Below are 11819 nucleotides of genomic sequence, written 5' to 3'. Positions count from 1 at the left end.
GACAGTGATGACTTTTGAATGCATGTTGTGGTCTCTGTTGCCCCCTGTAGGTTAGTGTGGGTTTAAGCACACTCCAGGCTCTAGTTTATTTCTAAACTGAGCAGCGTGTGGAGACTGCTTTTAATGGGATATATAGAGCTGAAATAGTGAGGAATTTATTTAAAGATTTAGGAATTTTGCAACTTCCTAACAAGCCCAGTGGAATAAAAGTGGAGAGTGACTAAGTGAAACTGATAAAGCACACATTGAAATGTAAAGAAATCATAAAGGTAAAGTGCTTGTGGTTAAGTCTCAGTCTACATTGATATTTGTGCACAGCCACACACCAAGCACACAAAGCAAAATAAGCATGGCTTTCATCATTTCTTCAAAACTTTATTTTTTTTTTCTGTAAAAATGACAAGTCATCGCAACTACACCCTACGACATGTATGTTAACTATATACATGTAAAAATGCTCTGACATATGCCTTCCAGTTCAGACTTAAATTGTGTTTTCACACAGCTCCTGCCTACAATCTTGTTGATTCACATGTAGATGAGGGATGTTAAATAGAAGAAGAACCAGTGCCATTCATGCTGCTTGTTTGTAATGCACAACTTTAATTTTCTTTTAATGTCCAACTTGTCAACTTAAAGAAAACAATGAGTGCATGTATGCTGACATTTCAAGCCATGTTGATTTTCCTTAAGACAGAAAACAAAACAATCACATTGAACTGAACTAAAGTAATTGTAAAAAGAAAAAAAAAAATCAATAGCACACAGGTGGTTTCTGATGCAAAGTTAACATACTTTAATTGTTCCTCCATTACAAACTGATCAAAAAACAACAGCCTGTCTGTGTAAATCAGCTGATAATGATCCAGTGTTATTAAGAGAGTTGAACGTGGAAGTGGTGGATAAAACTTTGTGAAATGTAAAAGGCGTGTTGTACACATATATCCAATACCTGCAATCAAAAAGTAGAGGAAGAAACATGAAAAAAAAGTCAAATTAAGAATGGCTCTTCTAATCATCATCAAAATTCTGTTGTAAAAGGAAGTTTGCAGCCAAGTTCTCGTTCTTCTCACAAGCAAAGTAGGCTTGTATAACAAGTCCCTCTGGAAATCCTAAGGCTTTTAGCTGGAACAGGAGAGAGAAGAGTTGCAAATTAGCCGAACAATATTTTAATAAGCACATCACAATGTGTGATTCATGATTATCAGTCTCCGTTATATAAAAGTTAATTTTTTACGACATAATCAGAATAATGATTTCTCTAAACGTTAAACTGATGGAAAATGTAACGTATGTTCCTGCTCACCCTCTCAATGGCCTCTTTCTCCTGCGGCGTGACCTGGATATAGCTCATGTGACCCCCGCCGGCTGAATCACCTGCTATCCCTCCGGCTCCCCCGGCTCCTCCTGCTCCTCCCGCCCCACCTCCTCCACCTCCTCCACCTACCGGAACGGCTTCTGGATTAGGCTCATTTAGCATCTGGATGAACTGCTCTTGGTGATTGCTGATCTCCTACAGATGTGAATGAAGAGTTTAGACATGACTGCAGAGGCATAGATACTGTTCATTGTTGCTTGGTATTTAGAAAACAAAACAGAAACATCAGCAGCATAATTTCCAGTTATATACTCAGTTGAGTAAAATCAAAAACACCTGTTACATGAAACATTTAAGGGACAATTTAGCAATAGTGTTTTTCATTAGACCCTCATTACTCAACTGTCAAAGGCTAATTTGGTGAGTAAACTGAAATTCCAAGTGTAAAATTTGTGGCATGTCCCTTTAAGTGAACTGTGACTCAAATGACTGATTACACCACAAACACATTCCATCAGAAATGTGTCAACACATCCACACCTACTGCAACACGCTTGCTATTTAACACCTATCAAGCTCTGTGAGTGCTTTACCTGCAACAGCTCAGGGTTTTCCCTGCCAATCTCCTGCAGCAGCGCAGGAAGCAGAGCAGCATTCTGCTGGATCAACTGTCGCATCACGTGGAACTGGGGCTGATTTCTTAGGAAACTCAGGGGGTTCCCTGAGAGGATGAAGTATGAGCCAAAATATGTGAGAAGCCACAAAAAGATGGACGCAGGAGGATAATAACCGAGACAAACATTTGCTCATTGATGCTGATGTAAACATGCAACACAGCACCATCCTCTTACCTCCCCCAGCACTTGGTGAAGAGCCAGTGTTGGCAGGGACGGTTATACCGCCTGCAGACACAGCTGGAGCTCCACTCACTGGAGGCACCACTGCATCAGGCCCTGTAGCATGGCCCTGATCTCTGCCCGGGATACCCTGTTGGAAAAGTCATGAAATACAATATTTTAAAAAATGACCAGAAATACTGTACAAGCTGTACAAAGATAACTGTGTGACAGGTTTGTGGGTTAGATCACGTCATGTCCACATTTGAAGAATGCCGATTATTCAGGAAGCCTCTTAAAAGTTTCTGAGAACTTGTCATGATGGTGGAAGGTTTGCATAATCGTGCCATGTCAGGTCACAAATAAAGTAGGACAGTAAGCTAAAATTCCTTCATATCAGCACATGGCAAAGACCATGCAAATGACACATGTATCAAGCTCTACAAATCAAAAATGAATCTGTTCTTACTGTGAGCAGGTACTCCACAGCTCTGTCTGGGTTGTTGAAGCTCGCTCTCAGAGCTGCTACCACCTGCTCCCTCTCGTAGCCCATGAGCATCATCTCAGTCACCATGGCGTCATATGATGGGCCTGTCACTGCAGAAACACACAAGACACACAAGCGCACTTAAATAGTGGGACTAAATCATCTGTGAACTTTTGTTCTGTGCTTGGCCACGTCTAAAGACATTTCAGAAAATGAGGAGCTTAAACCCAATCACGTCTTTATAATTAATGACCCAATACTTGCAAATGACGGTCAAGTTCAGTTTTAGTATTGAGCATAAAAGTGTGAATTAGTCACTTCATTAAAAAACCGAGGTGTACAACTGTCAGGGCCACCAGAAAAGTAGATCTTACAATTCAGGAAAACAATGTATCTTTAAACATAGTGTACACTGCCAAGACAATTTAATTATCAAAATTACAGCTTACTGTCACCAACATGCAGCTCCCATGCTTTTTAACTCACAGAGCACAGGAAACAAAATGTAGTACTATGTCAGCATAATAAACAAAACACTGCATCTGTGGAGCATGATATTAATGCAAAACAAGAGGACAATTATAGGAGTTAAGCATAGATCAAGGTACAGTTCTCTACTGTGTCCAATAAAAACAAACAACCTGCCTGAATTACTGAAAAGTGACATTAATGGCTACAACAGTCAATATAATTAAGATTTACAGCATTTGCTCTGAGCATAGTAATATTTGCAAAGTTAGGAGCTCTTGGCAACTGTGAGAACTGTGTGTGTATGTGTGTGTGTGTGTGTGTGTTGAAACTCTCAAATATCAGAAAACGATGTATACAAATCCAGCCTTACCTAGAGTTGAAACTGCCTCTTCAACTAAGTTTGTGTTTGTCGAAGCTTCAGAGCTTCTGCAAGAGAAAACAGACCTTGGGTGAGGCGTGATCTGCACGTCACTTCTCAAAGCAAGACACGCTGGTATCAGATAGATAGTTAAAGACAAACATCTACCCATCTTTACCCGACAGGGGTGGAGGATGGGTCAGCGATCGAAGACCGCCTCTCCTCTGGTTTGTCATCTGTAGAGACACGCTCTGTTGGGTTGTCCGAGCTGGAAGACGAGGCGGGAGGAGCAGCGGGAGCTGTAGTGCTGGGAGCTGATGTGGCAGGTGAAGGCTGAGCGGCAGCTGAGGCCGTTTTAGGCTGTAAATCAATTTTGAAAATTGAGGATTGGTTCAAAACAATTCACTATTAAGTGCAGCTAAGACCAAGACTGTGTCTAAAGATAACCTCATCTTTGGTTGGAGCAAAGTATCTGCAAAGTACAGGAATATAAAGATGTAAACCAGAGCCAGGCAATGACAACACTGACCCCACTCCAAGTCAGCAGCAATAACATTGAGCTACTTCTTCCTGTGAAGAAAGAGTCTGTTCAGCAGCCTGATATACAGACGTAAGTGGATCTCAGTGGAAAGCAGAGGTTACCAAATGTAATCACAGTTCAGTTTTATCTCATACCCATAACATTCGAGAGCATGCTTTTCTACTAATCAAAGACATCGGTTCAATAAACAAATACTGCCACTTTGTAAGACTATTATTCTTGCACCTTTGTCACCATGACGACCACGAAGTTCTTCTCATCGATTTTGTACTCTTTGATGGCTGTGTCATCGTTGAGGATTTTACCTAGTGAAAAGAAAAACAGAAAGATGAGTCACAGATCTACTGGCATTGCCCTGAACTTATAACAACATGCAGGGTTAGGGTTAGGTACAGTAGATGGTGGTACATTGTGTTTTGAATAGTCGACTGTTGAGATGACCTGATCAATCTCCTGCTTCTGTCACCACATCTGGTTCTTTTTGTTATATCATCAGGACAGAAATGTTTCATCACAAGATAAAAGGTGATCACTCAGAACAACTTTGTATTGATTTGTGGTGACCCTTCCCAAATAAGTGGACCCAAACCACGCCAGCAAACTGCCTCCCCAAGACATAACAGATCTACTGCATCCCCTCACTGTAGGGGTCAAGCATTCAGGTCTGTACTGCTCTCTCTCACCACACAGACACTCAACCACTTGTCGAAAACATGCTGAGGGATGACTCATCTGACCATATCTTTCTACTTTTTCTGTCCTTTTGTGACAGTCATGCCCAACAATCAGAAGTGGGCCAAGGCAGCTGTGGGTATACCCAGAACCAACAAATACATGAAACCCAAGGAAAACGTTACATTTGTGGTGCGAAAAAATGGTCTCCGCTGAGCCTGAGGCAACGTTGGGCAATTAAGTCCCAAAGAAAAGCAGCACTTCGGTGGTATGGGAGAGTTTGGGTTTGAAACAACAGCTACGCAACAAAGGAAGGTATTGTGCAAGGTCTGTCATGGAACAGCTGCCACGTCACGAGGCAACACCACAAACCTATATCTGCATTTGAAAAAGCACCACAGGCAAAGAGTACAGTACAGCCAAAAAGTCAGATGAAAGTAGTGATGCTCTAGTTCAGTCTAGTTGTCCACGACTGTTACCCTGTATGAAAAGAGCTCATGAAGGCACCGGGAGATAACGAATGTCATAATGCAGCACCTCACTTAAGACATGGTGTCTATTAATACCATTACCAAAGATGGGTTTCAAAAACTTCTACACATGCTGGACTGAAGATATACAATTCCCTCCCATACATACTTCAAGTTGACCTCCCAGAACTATACGCAGGATGTAAGAAAAAAGTTGAGACAGCTGAAAAATGTGCACAATTACACCACAACAAATGATCAGCGGTAAAGCAGGATGACCGAGCCACACCCAAGTCTCGGTTTCTTTTTGCTGTGAAAGCTGACGCAAGAGGACATCAGTAAACAGGACTTTGTTGAAAGTTGGTTAGCCATTTTTGGCACGGTTGGAAAAGGGAGACCACACTGAGTCAGGCACAGCAAGAGTTAAACCTGCTGGAGCTGTCGTTGATTTCAGAGAGTCCAACAAGATGGGGCTCAAGGCAGAGAGTATTTGAGAAGATATAAGACCTTGTCTCAGGTTCTGTCTGAAGAAACTTCCTTTGGTCTCCACTTGGCAGGACAAGGATCCTTGAATCAACCAGCAATGCTCAGCATCCTCTCCACGAGTTCACAGATGCCCTCTCTGGTGAAGCGTATGTATGCATGTCCTACCTGAAGCCAGTCCTGCACGGTGCACCTCTTGAGAACATCAACTCTGAAGATGACGAGGACACCAACCTTTGCACAGCAATAAAGTCAAGAGTCCTCGGCTACACGGAGGATAAATACAGTAACACAGCCACACAGGAGCTTCTGGACATCACTTTGTTCCCTCATCCAAGACTCAAGATTAATTACATAAGCGCTGAGAACGTCCTAGACATCAAAGCAAGAGCAAAGACTAAAATGGAAAAGTTGCCTTAAAAGGTAACTTGTCTTGTTTTTATGTGCAGTTTAGTGAATACAAAATTCCACATTCGATATGACTTATTGTTTTTTTTATTATACTGACTTGCATTTTTTTTTAAATGTTTACATAAAATGCCCAATTACTCAAAATTGGGCAGCTTGTTTAAGAGCAGCGCTAGACCTGAGCTGAACAGCTACCTGATGAGTCCCACCATTGATGGAGAGGAAGATCTCCTGTCCTGGTGGAAGGCACGCAGTGTTAACTTTCCAAAGCAGAGCATGCTGGCTCGTGAATACCAGCCATGAATTTGTCATCAGAGAGAGTTTGAGTACTTGGGGCAATGTAGTCATGTGTCAGTGCTCATCTGAAACCAGAAAATGTTGACATGCTGGTTTTCTTCAGAAAAAAAATCTGAGGACAGCAATGAGTTTTGAGAAGAAGTAGAGTTGTCAGGGGTGTATTATGTAAAGCTTCTGTTGTGTGGAGCAATTTTAAGATTTTATTTGTTCTGCACTTTTTTTTATCCTGAAGTGACTGCCTTTGTGAAAATAAATGTTCAAAACTTAAAATGCAGATAAATGAGATCTTTTCCTCTTGCCATCTAGATACAAACTCAGAATCTGGGCCTGCTCAGCATTTTTCTACACACCACAGATCATGGATGGATGTTATCTGCTTATCACAAAGCACCTGTGAGGAAGCATCTGCATTCGTTATGTTTTTCAGGTTTTCCCACTAATTTGTCACCTGGCTGTTTACACACAGTGTAATGTGAAATGTGTTCAGCATCCCCTGGAGTTTGTCATGTTTTGTTGTTTAAAAACATAAACTTTAGTGGTGTAACAAAGATCTTTAAGACTGACAAAAAAAATGGTATTTATTGCTTGTTTTTGTCGGTTTCCCCAAGCATTATCTTAACGCACCTTTTGAAAGACAGATAACTGCAAAGCTTGTTTAAACAAATGGTGGTAGGGAGGTTATGAAACACTTGTGCTTACCCAAGCTTCAACCTTTGCAGTTATAATCTGGGTAATGTTTTCATCTGTCTGACAGGCAGACAGGCTCTTTGTCAGGTCTCTTGTTACAGGCTCTGTCACGCAGGAGGAAAATCTAATAATTACATTTTCCTGATCCTGTTTAAACGCTGGATTACATCAGGTTTGGGTTTTTTGTAAACACAAGAGAAATCCCCTTTTCAAATTTCCAATGGAGCTGAAATGAACTATTATTTTCACTTTCAATAAATCTTCCAATCATTTTTCAATTAGCTGTGTAGTTGTTTGGTCTATATATCAAAAAACAATGAAACGTGTTGAATGTGGCATCTCCAAATGTCTGACCAACAGTCTAAAACCCAAAGATAGTCCATTAACTATGATGCAAGATAAAGAGAATCAAATTTCAGAACCCCAAACCATCAAACATTTGGCATTTTTGTTTAAAATGAGACCTACAGGATGAATTGACTACCAAAATAGTTGCAGATTAATTTTTTGTCAACTGACTCATCAATGTATCAACTGATCTTTGCGGCTCTAAAGTCCAATAACGATAAGTGATGAACAGAGCTGTCTCAAGGCAAACTAATGGAGGGGGGTATCCAGGAAGAATGATGCGGTCTATTATTGAGCCAAATCCATTTCCAACATTTGTCAGTTTACTCAAAAGTACGCCAGCTGTCAAAAATGCCACATTGTGCTCCTCTATAATGACAGATCTGCACAGCTGTGTGAGCAAGGGAAGTTTGGAGAGAGCCACTGAGGAATAAACTGCAGCCAGCAGTTTCAGTTACGGAACAGCAGGAGATGTGAGTGAGGCCGCTGCTGGTAAGAAAAAAAAAAAAGAAAAAGAGGAAATTTTGCCTTGATTCCTGCAGTTTTGCTGGAGGCGAGCCACACCTTGTGCTCAATACTTTCTCATGCTGGGTTATAAAGCAAGCTGTCAACTTTTCTTCCACAACATAGCAGATTTTCTTAATTTTCAGCTGGCAAACATTTGAAATTTGTGCTAAATTCAATGTAGGCCCACTTTAGGCTACATGCACTGTGTATCAACTTGCTTTCAGACCAATTTAGGCTCCTTAAGATTGTCCAGAATATGAAGTGCAGACATCATCCGACTAAAATGAAGGAAAACTGTTGGATGCAGCCTATATTATACATATCTAGATCCAAAGAAAGTGAGAATAAACATACATGTCAACAATATAAACATTGGATAAACAAGGTTCTTCCTGACTTGAGTTGAATGTTATGTAGTTTAATAGACCTATCAGCATTATTAATGTACTGCAAACATCACATTAACATCTAATAAATAGATAAAATACAACACAAAACAGCTATTTTGTAGTAACTTCTAAATGTTTTATGAAATCTAAAACAGTAAGCCACTGAAAAACTGAGTGATGTAAACATGAGCTCTTATCAAGAAATGGGAGAAATTAAGTTGGGATAAAACAATAAACCTGTAAAAAGCCTGTAAACATACCAGCATATATCAGTTTCAGTCCAGCAACTGGAAAACCATCCTTCCCCTTCTCCTGTTCAATCCTCTCCTTTAACGTCGTCACCTGTGAAAGAAGAATCGTGATAGTTTTCATGATCTTTGCAGAATACTCGTGAATTAAATGAATGAACGCTTTACAGCCACCATTTTGCCGAGTGTATAGCATGAATGAAGTCCAAAGTGCGCACCCTCATAAAATCCATGTTGTCACAGTGTCATGATAAAAACACATGACACTTCTGACTTCTCGAGACAGCTAGCCTAACTCCAACCCAATTCAAATTACATACTGATGGAGTAATGACGTCAAAATGGTCTAAATGGACCCGGTGTGGTTTGATCATTTATAAAGCATGAGGTATAAATTATCACCCAATTCTGCCTAAGACCTTTTTAGCCAACTTATTACCACAGGTTTTACACATATTTTAGGAAGTTGTGGTCAATTTAGGCCTAATTTAAAAGAAATTATATCTCATTTTTGAGTTAAAATGTTGATGAATTTATGTTGCTGGATTATCACAGGCTGGTAAATTTAGTCAGGATACTGTTTTGAAACCATTCAATATTTTTAATGGCAGTACTTCATCACACCTGTGGTGTTACATAATTCAATCACAAAATAAGTGCAACTGTAATCCGTTACAGTTACTAAGAATTAAATTACAGTTACTGATGAAAATGTTGATTATAAAAGCGGTTAGATCTGAAGTCAGACCTTAAGGATTTTTCTCAGGGGGAAAATCTTTCTCCCTCATTTCTTAACATTTTGCTGAATACATATATTGCTATTTTAAATTATTTGAAAACAGTATTTTTTAATATTTTGTAATTAAATCATATCGTGGGCTTAAATGGTGTCACAGCACCAATTAAGCCCAAGTAGACTTTTGGCTTGTTTCATAAAATATCTTTATTTTATATTCCAAAAATTACATTAACTAATGAATACATCAAATAAGAGATAAATCTTGCTTTATAAGAAATCATCTCCCTTATAAATCATGTCAGTATCCATGAAAAACAGTTGGGCAGTTAAAAACATGTATAATTATTTATTAGAAAAGTAATCTAATGTAATGAGTTTCATTAGTTTGATTAAGTGATTGAAATAGTTACTTATTACATACAACAGGGTAACTAGTAATCTGTAACCTATTACATTTGCAAAGTAACCTTCCCAACCTTGGTCCCCAGTAGAAATGACATTAATCTACATTAACTAAACACTACCACTAATAACGATATCTAACTACTACTGCCCTCTATGTGGCGCCAATATTGATTTTAATTTCGCAGAAAATTAGTGTTAATTTTTAATAACACACTGATCCACAAACAATAAACGATAAAGCTTAAACTTGACTTATTCTTCAGCCTTATCTGGAAGCTTAGATGGGCTACGGCTAAATGCTGACACTATAAACTACTTTCCTGACCGATATTTAATAAATTACGCTAATCTAGTCTGAAGTTCCGCGTCGAACATGAGCAAATATAATCTTAAATCTAAATCTGATCTAAAACGTATCTTTTACGTTAAAGCACGCCTAACAATAGATGGTTAACTTTGAAAAATAACATTCAAAAAAAGACTTCGATCCAGGACATAACCGACTCCCACTTCACCACCCCATCATGGGTTTTTTTTTTTTAAACTCTCACCGTCTCCTCTTCATCGATGTCGATTTTGAACGTCTGCTGCTGAAGGGTTTTAAGAGTTATCTGCATTTTGGCGACAGAGTTTTTATCCCCGGCCCTGTTTTAAACGTTGTAAGTCCAACTTGAAAGAGTCTTTGCTGTTTTCGTTGGCTCATTACAAACTGTCAGCCGCCATGACTTCACGCCTCTCTTCTTCTGTGGTGCTGTAATGTAGGCTACAGCGCTTCTTTTTCTGTGGTTTTACTGGCGGACTACAAACCAGCGCTAAAGGTACATGCCGCCGCGCCACCTACTGTGTCGGAGTGTGTGTGTGTGTGTGTGTGTGTGTGTGTGTGTGTGTGTGTGTGTGTGTGTGTGTGTCTAAACAACAAAAACGAATAACGAGAAAGAGAAAAAAAGAAAAAATTATATTATATTTTCGTTTAAATATTTAATGAGGCTACAGCGCTCCTACTGGTTAGCCTTACAATTGCAGTGGAAATTGTATTCCCCCCCCACCAATCAATCAATCAAACTCGATTTGTATAGCACTTTTGTAATGTTACATCATAATTCTTATGAATCTGCAGTGAGGAAACACCAGAGGTAGGAGACGCATGTGAAAAGTAAGAATACCCAAATAAATTAAAAGGTTTTGAATTTCAAAACATATTTTAAGGAAAGAATAAAATAAAGTCACTGGAGAATAAAGTGAGTAAAACCAAACATGTAAAGAGAGGTATTAAAAGGAAAAAGATAAATAACATAATAAAACAACTAAGAGTAAAAGTAAGGAAGTAAAACCAGACATAAAAGGTGAGTTATGAAGAAGAAAACAAACAAGAAATAAAATAGAATAAAGTCAATGTCCAAGTAGGAAAACATGCTAAAATATAAAATAAAAGACAGATTAATAAATAAATAAAGTTCAATTGAAAGCCAGATTAAAAAGGTAGGTCTTCTAAATTTGCTTTTAGATTAATCCATCCTTTACATAAAAAAAACCCTCCAGATATGTATAAAGACATAAAAAATACCTATCTTGGAACATGAATGTCTGATGTGTTTTTTCCACACAAAAAATAGCCTCATGTGACCACTTACTCCTCCTCCCTCATTAAAATTTTCAGACTAACTACATAGGCTATGTAAATGTATTTAATCTTCACATTCAGTAAAATTCCTTGAAATCCAGATGGCTGTTTTGTTCTCCTGTTTTAGGTAACATAATAGAGTGACTTTACATAAATAAATAATGTAAAACCTAAATAATACACTCTATGCTATGAAAGCTTCATTAAGGACCAGTTAATTAAATCCACTGACTTGACAAGTGCTGCTAAAGATTGAAACTACTGGAAAATGTATAATTGGAATTGCTTTATATTTTCAGAGAATAAAGACATTTTAAACATACACACAGCAGTATAATTTCTATTCAACATTGTACATATTATAAATAAAGACAAACACCTGAAATGCTACAGATACTTAAAGTGTGTGAGTATTATATCACATGAATGTAGCATACTGGACTCCTTTGCCATGTCATTTAAATAAATAAAAAACGTCCCTCATGAAATGACACTTTAAAATAAGTTACAGTTACTGACATCATATGATATAGT

At 38.6% G+C, this 11819-nt stretch overlaps 1 protein-coding gene across 1 annotated transcript; it reads right to left on the bottom strand.

The window, feature by feature from the left end:
- Nucleotides 1-419: 419 nt before the first annotated feature.
- Nucleotides 420-10397, bottom strand: rad23b (RAD23 homolog B, nucleotide excision repair protein). The gene is made up of 10 exons (XM_053340233.1): nt 10216-10397; nt 8533-8614; nt 4237-4316; nt 3649-3830; nt 3483-3538; nt 2624-2751; nt 2170-2305; nt 1912-2039; nt 1307-1513; nt 420-1125 (listed from the first exon to the last, which is right to left on the bottom strand). Exons 1-10 carry the CDS (start codon nt 10279-10281, stop codon nt 1012-1014), a joined length of 1179 nt encoding a protein of 392 aa, XP_053196208.1. The 5' UTR covers nt 10282-10397; the 3' UTR covers nt 420-1011.
- Nucleotides 10398-11819: the final 1422 nt, after the last annotated feature.

This window comes from Scomber japonicus, chromosome 19 (genome assembly GCF_027409825.1).
Source record: "Scomber japonicus isolate fScoJap1 chromosome 19, fScoJap1.pri, whole genome shotgun sequence".
NCBI classification, from domain to species: Eukaryota; Metazoa; Chordata; class Actinopteri; order Scombriformes; family Scombridae; genus Scomber; species Scomber japonicus.
This window is presented reverse-complemented; position numbering and strand designations above follow the sequence as displayed.